The 9763-nt window shown below is 46.3% G+C and overlaps 1 protein-coding gene across 1 annotated transcript in view; it reads right to left on the minus strand.

Annotated features, from left to right (window-relative positions):
* Positions 1-9763, minus strand: part of DEPDC5 (DEP domain containing 5) — a 227493-nt gene that overhangs the window by 109063 nt on the left and 108667 nt on the right. The window contains 2 exon segments of the mRNA XM_011938349.1: positions 7445-7578; positions 9180-9399. Of these exon segments, the coding sequence (XP_011793739.1) occupies positions 7445-7578; positions 9180-9399 (354 nt within the window).

Genomic DNA, 9763 nt, shown 5'->3' on the forward strand with positions numbered 1-9763 from the left:
AGAAACTTCCCCACACCAATTACTTGGATGCTCTGAGTTGTAATTCACAGGACAAAAGACTAAGTGCTAGATTATTTTCCTTGTGCACTGACACCAGTCTCTCTTTCTATCACAACGCAGTGTGTTTTCCTCTAAGTCTCATCCACAAATGCGTGCTGTGAGATTCTCTTGCATCCCCGGTGACCACTCAGATGTGTCATCTGATGCACACGACAATCCACATGTACTGAGTCACCTGCTATATGTTGATGCACTGACTAGGAGTCAGGGATTCTGAAAAGAAGATTGACCCTGTCCTTGCCCTTAGAAGCTCCTCTTCTAATGGCTCAGGAAGATGGGACTGCCACAAAACAACCAGTTACAATGCATATGTGTATACATGAGAACATACATGAGGGCATGCTTGGGTATGTTCAGCCAGGAGGGGGCGCTAGCCACACCTCCATGGAGGCAGTGACCATATATGCTCCGTGTGGGCCTTGAAGGGTGGGCAGGAGAAAGACACAGCCTACGCAGAATCAGGAAGGGTAAAAGCACGCAGACACCCTTCACGCGCCTCTGCAGGCAGATGGCACAGTGTGGCTCACTGCTAGCGTGCTTTCCCCAGAAAGGCCTGAGTAACACGCACACACTAGAGCCACCTTGGACAGAACATGAATATCCATCTGCTTGGTGGGGTCTCTCTCTCTCTCTGCCCTGACTTGGCTGTCATTGGGTGATCCTCATCTAATACGAACAGAAAAGCCCACTGGCCAGCACCTGCTGCCCAGACTGGTCTCACTGCTATTAATCAGCACAAAGCTAAGATTCCAGGGCTTCTGTCTTCCACAAGAGCCTGACTAAATGTATACGCCTACAGATAAAGATGGGAAGAAAACTGGAAGAAATATACACGGTTAGATGTAAGGTAAGATGATGGGACTACAGGTGAAATTTTGTAAGCGTTTTCATGCCGCTGTATGCTGTTTTGCATAATAAATAAAACAATCTGTTTGGGGCAGTGAAAGAAAAAACAAAAACACAGAAATAAAAAATTCTGTGCAAGCAAATGTTATACAAATGTTATATAAAGGTCTGGCTCGCTCTACTCTACCTCTATTGAGAAAATGTAGCATGTCTCCTGGGAGCAGTCATCTGTGGCAAGGAGGAAGTCTTGGATCTCTTTGTCCTGCCTCTTGCCTTGGGGTTGGCTGAGAATCTCACCCTTCACACTGGGGGGTACCACTACCCCCACGATATGCTTCTTCAGTGTAAGCAGAAACAGGCTCCTTGGTGCATACTAAACAATGACTCACTGACAAAATAAGATCCTTTCATCTCACCCCCAGCTTGACACCCCTCCCAGCAACATATGTTCCTTGTTCTCTTTTCCAGTGGGAAAAGTCTGCGATTAGTTACAGGCAGAAACTGCCATACAGACTCCTGGCATCTTCCTTTGGTCTGATAAAGATATTTTCAAAAGAAGACCCAGTGCCCTCAGTAACAAACCCAACCTACCCCAGTTTTCCTTCTCTCATCTGTCCCCTCACCGTAGGCACCCTGCCGTGTTCTTCATCCCTTCCTTTCCATCTCATCATCACCCTCCATCCAGCCTCAGCTGCCTCTTGCCTGGACTAGCGAGAGCCTCCTGATGAGACTCTGCCTCCTGGCCCCTGCCCACCAAGCCGTCCCACACAGGGAGCTCATCTCTGAAAAAAACACTTCTGCCAAAGACACCAACTGGCTATTTCATGATATTAAGGAATTGCTGTAATTTTAAAGGTAAATTATAATACCATAGTTTTGGTTTTTTAAAAAAGGGTACTTGTCTTTCCGAGGTACATTCCGAAATATTACAGATGAAGGGAAATAGCATCAGAAATTTGATTTAAAAAAATAAAAGAAAAGGAAAACGTAAGTTGGATAGAAATGAAATTAGGTCAGCCATGAGATGATACTCATTGAAGCTGGGTGATGGGTAAGCAGGAATTTATTATACCAGTCTATTATTCATATCCCTTTGAAATTTTCTAATAAAATTTTTATTTTCATTTTTTATTGAGACAGGGTCTTGCTCTGTCGCCCAGACTGGAGTGCAGTGGTGCAACTGAGGCTAATTGCAGCCTAGCCTCAACCTCCCAGGCTCAAGCAATCCTCCCACCTCGGCATTCACCACCACACTAGGCCAATTTTTTGTAGAGATGGGGTCTCACTATGTTAGCTATCCTGATCTTGAACTCCTGGGCTCAAGTAATCCTGACCTCTCAGTCTCCCAAAGTGCTGGGATTACAGGCATGAGTCTCCCAAATTGCTAGGATTACAGGAGTGAGCCACCATGCCTGGCCTGTAATAGAATTTTTAAAACTTTCAAAGGATTCCCCTTGCCATGAGAATGCATAAGGACAGCCTAGCGTCCAAATTCCCATACTGTCTTTCAAATTCCACTTCTGCATCATACCTCACCCTTGCTTGTTCAATGTTACTTCTGGAAAGCCTAATGTGTGCAGGTTCCTGTGGGCATGACAGACCCTCATACCAAACAGTCAAGGTGTAGCCTCCCCTAACATGCTCACCTCACATCTCTACAGGGGAACCCTCAGCATCCTCCTCCTCCATCATTCAATAAATATCCATTATACACCTACTATGTGCCAGGCACAGCACGCAGCCTCCGGCCTCAGAGCACACAGTCAAGTCAGGGAGAAGTAAACAGATGACTGTAGCTCCCAGCAGAATACTGGCAAGTGCTCTGATGGACATAGGCCCAGGATGCTGGCAAGCACAGGGAGGAACCTGATCTAGCTGTGAGGTGGAAAGGGGCAGGGAAGGTGGCCCAAGGCAGTTTTGTCTTTCCTCAAGTCTCACCCACCCCCATGTAAATGCTTTGCTTCCTACAATGCCAGCTTGAATCCCACCACCCATGACACCACACTCTCCCTGCCCTCCCAACCAAGTGTGGTCCCAACAGTGTCTTATCAACTGTTGCACTTAACTGTTTATAAAGGGGCCACATACCCAAAGGCCTAGAGAAGCCAGCTAGGTAGCATGACTGAGTGTATAAGACAAGTTTAAGACCAGAGTGTGAACCCAAGTTATATGCCCCTTCTGAAGTGCCATCTCACCGTGGCTGGGTGCAAATGTGGATCCTGTGTTAATAGAGCCTCCACTATTTCAAGTAAAACTGGATTTTTTTTTTTTTTTTTGAGATGGAGTCTCACTCTGTCACCAGGCTGGAGTGCAGTGGCGCAATCTCGGCTCACTGCAACCTCTGCCTCCAAGGTTCAAGCAATTTTCCTGCCTCAGCCTCCTGAGTAGCTGGGACTACAGATGCACACCACCATGCCAGCTAATTTTTATATTTTTAGTAGAAATGAGGTTTCACCACATTGGCCAGGATAGTCTTAATCTCTTGACCTTGTGATCCATCTGCCTTGGTCTCCCAAAGTGCTGGGATTACAGGCATGAGCCACTGAGCTCGGCCTCAAGCAAAACTGCATTTTCATACATTAATTATAAATTTTTTTTTGAGATAGGGTCTCACTATGTTGCCCAGGCTGGTCTCAAACTCCCGAGCTCAAGCAATCCGCCCGGCTTGGCCTCCCAAAGTGCTAGGAGGACGGGCACGGACCACTGCACCTGGCCAACTTTGCATTACAATAGTCCTCACTTACTTGAGGGGGATATGTTCCAAGATCCCCAGTGGATGTCTGAAACCTAAGGTAGTACCAAGCCCTGTATCTACTATGTTTTTTTCCCTATAAATACATACTTATGCTAAAGTTTCATTTACAAATTAGGCATGGTAACAGATTATCAACAATAACTAATAATAAACAGAATTATACCATATACAGTAAGAAAAGTTATGTGAATGCGGACTCTCTCTTTTTCTTTCTCCAAATATCTTACTGCACTGTACTTGCCTATTTTTGGACCAGTTAACCTTGGGTAACTGAAATTGCGGATTGAGTATATTATATTCCCAGCCAATATGAAATTGAGGATTGCGTATTATAGTATATTATCTATATTGTTTTATATATTATATATCACGTACCATGTCATACATAATATATATTTTAATATAAAAATTCATATGCAATCTATACAATCCAGATTTTTATATGGAATCTTCAAATTTAAAACCCGGCTCAAATTTTGTTGTTGTTGTTGTTGTTGAGACACAGTCTCACTCTATCGCCCAGGCTGGAGCTTAGTGGCACAATCTCGGCTCACTGCAACCTCTACCTCCTGAGTTCAAGATATTCTCATGTCTTAGCCTCCAAAGTAGCTGTGATTACAGGCGTGTGCCACCATACCCAGTGATATGGTTTGGCTGTATCCCCACCCAAATCTCATCTCAAATTGTAGTTCCCATAATCCCCATGTGTCTTGGGAGGGACCCAGTGGGAGGTAACTGAATAATGGGGGTGGTTTCCTCCATGCTATTCTTGTGATAGTGAGTTCTAATGAGATCTGATGGTTTTATTTTATTTACTTATTATTTTTAAGACGGAGTCTTGCTCTGTCACCCAGGCTGGAGTACAGTGGTGCAGTCTTAGCTCATTGCAACCTCCGCCTCCCAGGTTCCAGCAATTTTTCTGCCTGAGCCTCCTGAGTCACTGGGATTACAGGTGTGCGCCACCATGCCCGATTAATTTTTGTATTATTAGTAGAGACGGGATTTCACCATGTTGGCTTGAAATCCTGGCCTCAGGTGATTCACCCGCCTAGGCCTCCCAAAGTGCTGGGATTATAGGTGTAAGCCACTATGCCCGTCAAGATCTGATGATTTTACAAGGGCCTTCCCCTTCACTCTGTACTTCTCCTTGCTGCTCTCATGTGAAGAAGCATGTGTTTGCTTCCTCTTCCGCCATGATTGTAAGTTTCCTGAGGCCTCCCCAGCCATGCTGAACTGTGAGTCAATTAAACCTCTTTCCTTTATAAATTACCCAGTCTCAGCTATGTCTTTATTAGTAGCATAAGAATGGACTAATACAGTAAATTGGTACTGGGGAGTGGGGCACTGCTGTAAAGATACCCGAAAATGTGGAAGTGATTTTGGAATTGGTAACAGGCAAAGGTTCGAACAGTTTCAGGGGGCTCAGAAGAAGACAGGAAAATGTGGGAAAGTTTGGAACTTCCCAGCGACTTGGAGGGCTCAAAAGACAGGAAGATGTGGGAAAGTCTGGCACTTCCTAGAGACTTGTTGAATGGCTTTGACCAAAATGCTGATAGTGATATAGTCAATGACGTCTAGGCTGAGGTGGTTGCAGATGAAGATGGGGAACTTGTTGGGAACTGGAGTAAAGATCACTCTTGCTATGCAAAGAGGCTGGTGGCATTTTGCCCCTGCTCTGGAGATCTGTGAAACTTTGAACTTGAGAAGATGATTTAGGATATCTGGCGGAAGACATTTCTAAGTGGCAAAGTGTTCAGGAGGAAGCAGAGTTTGGAAACTTGGCAGCCTGATGATGTGACAGAAAAGAAAAACCCATTTTCTGGGGAGAAATTCAAGCCTACTGCAGAAATTTGCATAAGTAATGAGGAGCCTAATTTTTTTTTTTAATATTTTTTTTTGTTTCTGAGACGGAGTCTCGCTCTGTCACCCAGGCTAGAATGCAGTTGCACGATCTCCTGCTCACTGCAAGCTCTGCCTCCCAGGTTCACACCATTGGAAGAGCTTAATGTTAATCACCAAGACAATGGGGAAAATGTCTCCAGGGCATGTCAGAGACCTTCACGCCAACCCTCCCATTATAGGATTGGAGGCCTAGGAGGAAAAATTGGTTTCCTGGGCCTGGCCTAGGGCCTCCTGCTGTGTGCTGCCAGGGAAGTTGGTGCACTGCATACCAGCCACTCCAGCCATGGCTAAAAGGGCACAAGGTACAGCTCAGGCATGGCTTCAGAGGGTGTAAGCTCCAAGCCTTGGCAGCTTCTATGTGGTGTAGAGCCTGCGGGTGCATAGAAGTCAAGAATTGAGGTTTGGGAATCTCTGCCTAGATTCCAGAGGAGGCAGAAGTTTGCTTCAGGGGCAGGGCCCTCATGGAAAACTTCTGCTAGGGCAGTGTGGAAGGAAAATGTGGGGTTGGAGCCCCCACAAAGAGTCTCTGCTGGGGCACTGCCTAGTGGAGCTGTGAGAAGTGGGCCACCATCCACCAGACCCTAGAAAGGTAGATCCACCAACAGCTTGCACCATGCACCTGGAAAAGTGGCAGACACTCAATGCCAGCCCATGAAAGCAGCCAGAAAGGGGGCTATACCCTGTAGAGCCACAGGGCTGGAGCTACCCAAGGCCCTGGGAGCCTACCTCTTGTATCAGCGTGCCATAAATGTGAGACATGGAGTCAAAGGAGATGATTTTGGAACTTTAAAGTTTAATGGTTGCCCTATTGGATTTCAGACTTGCATGGGGCCTGTAACCCCTTTGTTTTGGCCAATTTCTCCCATTTGGAACGGGTGTATTTACCCAATGCCTGTACCCCATTGTATCAAGGAAGTAACTAACTTGCTTTTGACTTTACAAGCTCATAGGTAAAAGGGATTTGCCTTGTCTCAGATGAGACATTGGACTTGGGCTTTTGAGTTAATGCTGGAATGAATTAAGACTTTGGGGGACTGTGGAGAAGGCATGACTGTGTTTTAAAATGCAAGGACATGAGAACTGGGAGGGGCCAGGGGCAAAATGATATTTGTCTGTATCCCCGCCCAAATCTTATCTTGAGTTATGGTTCCCATAATCCCCACATGTCATGGGAGGGTCCAGGTGGGAGGTAATTTAATCATGGGGATGGTTACCTCCATGCTGTTCTCATGATAGTGAGTTCTCACAAGATGTGACGGTTTCATAAGAGCCTTTTCCCCTACCTCCACTCTGCACTTTTTGCTGCTGCCATGTGAAGAAGGTTGTTTGCTTCCCCTTCTGCCATGATTGTAAGTTTTCTGAGGCTTCCCCAGCCCTGCAGAACTGTGAGTCGATTCAACTTCTACCCTTTATAAATTACTCAGTCTTAGGTATGTCTTTATTAGCAGTGTGAGAATGGACTAATATAGCCGGCTTTTTTTTTCCCCCCCAGTAAAGATGGGGTTTTCCCATGTTGGCCAGGCTGGTCTCAAACTCCTGGCCTCAAGTGATCTGCCCACCTTGGCCTTCCAAAGTGGTGGGATTAAAGGCCTGAGCCACCATACCTGGCCCCGGCTCAAATATGTTGAAATATTTTGTGGGCCAAACTAAATGAGTCTGTATTTCAATTAAGTCCCAATCTAAAAGTTTGTAACTTCTGGCCTATTTCATGTTATCCAACACCTACCAGGTATTAGCCTAGCTTTCTTTTCACATAAATGTCTTCTTCCTAATTACAAGCTCCTTGTAAAGGAAATATTTCACCCCCTCATGGGAACAGGGCACTGAAAACCCTCAGGGCTGTCAAGATGGGGACAAGTCACTCTTCTACCAGGCACTTACTTCTGACTGGCCTCCATCTCCAACAGGGCAGAGAGAGCTGAGGTTCCCTTCTTCCCCACCGGGGGTGCGGCTGACTCCAGAGAATGTGTGGAAATGGGCCCGGTCATCTGCAAGCCTTTCATGGCAGTCCCTTTCTAAAGCAGAGAAGAGGAGACAAGGCCATCAGCCGAGTGGGCTCTCAGTGGAAGCCACTCAGGCCCCAGGGCATGCTGCAGCATTCCCAGGCCCTGGGAATCCAATGGACAGGGTCAAGGAACATGGGTTCTCAGTGTTCAGCAAGTGACAGAAAACCACGTTTCACTCAAATGTCTGGTGAACTAAAAATAAACTGCCCCTTTATTTGCACATCATCTCATTTCACCCTCACCACAGCTCTATGAAGTAAACAATGTTAGTCCTATTTTACAGAAGAAGAAACTGAAGCTCAGAGAGGTTAAGGAACTTACCCCACATCCTACTGGAGCTGGAATCCAAACTCCAGTGACCTCACTTCAAAACCAAAGTTCTTCCCACCATCCAAGTTCTCCCAGACATGTTTCTAATCATAAGTGATGTTGTGTACACAAGGCAGCTGGTGTGAGAGGAAGAATACTGAACTTGAGGTTAAAAACAAAAAAACATGGCTGATGACGGAACATTCCCTGGTGATTAAAAAGAGTGAACTACTTACACACACAACTTGGATGAATCCAAAGGTACTACGCTAAGTGAAAGAAGGCAATCAAATGTGACCTTTTCACATATGATGTGACTCTTTTCTGTGATGTTTGGAAAAGACAGAAGTACAGTGATAAGGAACACACCAGTGGTTGCCATGAATTAGAGATAGGGGAGAACGTGACTATAAAGACTAGCATAAGTCCGGGCATGGTGGCTCATGCCTGTAATCCCAGCACTTTAGGAGGCCATGGCAGGAGGACTGCTTGAGCCCAGGAATTTGAGAAAAACCTGGGCAAAATGGGGAAACCCCATCTCTATAACAAATACAAAAAATTAGTTGGACATTTAGTCCCAGCTACTTGGAAGGCTAAGGTGGGAGGTCAAGGCTGCAGTGAGCCATGATCATGCCACCACACTCCTGCTTGGGCAACAGAGTGAGACCATGTCTCAAAAAAAAAAAGACTAGCATGAGAGAATTTTTTTGAAGTGATGGTGGTGGTTACATGAATCTATGTATTTGTTAAAATTCATAGATTTGTGTACATACACACATACACACACGTCAATTGTACTATATATTAGTTAAAAAAAAAATGCTGAATCCCAGTTCTGCCCCTTATAGCTGGCATATTCCATAACCCCCAGAAGCCTGAGTCTCTGCACTGGGTGGTGTGTGACTGAATGAGGCGCGGGCTGCTGGGAACGCTGGAGCAAGATGAGTGAGGAAGGACTGCTGCTGTTCACCTCCTGAGAGTTTCTACTCAGCAGTTCAGCACCCAGTCACACAAGCAGCTGTGCTCAACATAGGGTCCCACTTGGGGAGAACCTCAAGGCACCGTGTCCTCAGGTGGAAGGGGGTGGCTCTATGCCACAGAACACCACCCAGTCACTGCCTGCACTCTATCCCTTCCTCCTTTATCGTGCAGTGGAAAAGAAAACACTGTTTTGGATTTAAGGTAAACATTGGGCAGTTGACGAGTAAATAAATAGACTGATGATGAGAGGCCCCTAACAGAGGAGGTGGCAAACCTGCATCTCACACCAGGCACACTCCCTGAGTTCAAGGAGCCCTTACTCGCATCATGCGATCCGAGCGATGCCGCCTGCGAATGCGATTCAAGCCCTCCACAAAGCGGATAAAGCCATCCAGGAGTTGCCACTCGTCCTCGTCTGCACGGGGCCTGTCCCCATAGATGTCGCAGTGGGCCTCCCCCTCTGTGATGCGCTTGGTGGCGGTGACACAGGCTGGCAGCAGCAGGAAGCGGGTCCTCCAGAACTTCAGGGATTCAATTAAGCTACAGGGGGCCGAGGAAGGCACAGAGTGGTGGTGAGAAAAAGGACATAATGAAAGCACTCTCGGTAAAGTGTGTGGAGCTGGTGTGTGAAGCTTCATTTCCCCATGAGTATGTGTTCATCTGATGCTACAGCTCATGGCTTTGTTGAAAATACAAGTTCTGAGGATGCGCACGGTGGCTCACGCCTATAATCCCAGCACTTTGGGAGGCCTAGGCAGGAGGACTGCTTGAGCTGAGGAGTTTGAGACCAGCCTGGGCAACATGGCGAGACCCCATCTCCACCCTGTCTCAAAAAAAAAAAAAGAAAAGAAAAAATACAAGCTCTGAAGGAAGACCACAAAAGCGGTTTTTGCTTTGATCCCAG

This window comes from Colobus angolensis, unplaced genomic scaffold (genome assembly GCF_000951035.1).
Source record: "Colobus angolensis palliatus isolate OR3802 unplaced genomic scaffold, Cang.pa_1.0 Scaffold171, whole genome shotgun sequence".
Lineage (NCBI taxonomy): Eukaryota > Metazoa > Chordata > Mammalia > Primates > Cercopithecidae > Colobus > Colobus angolensis.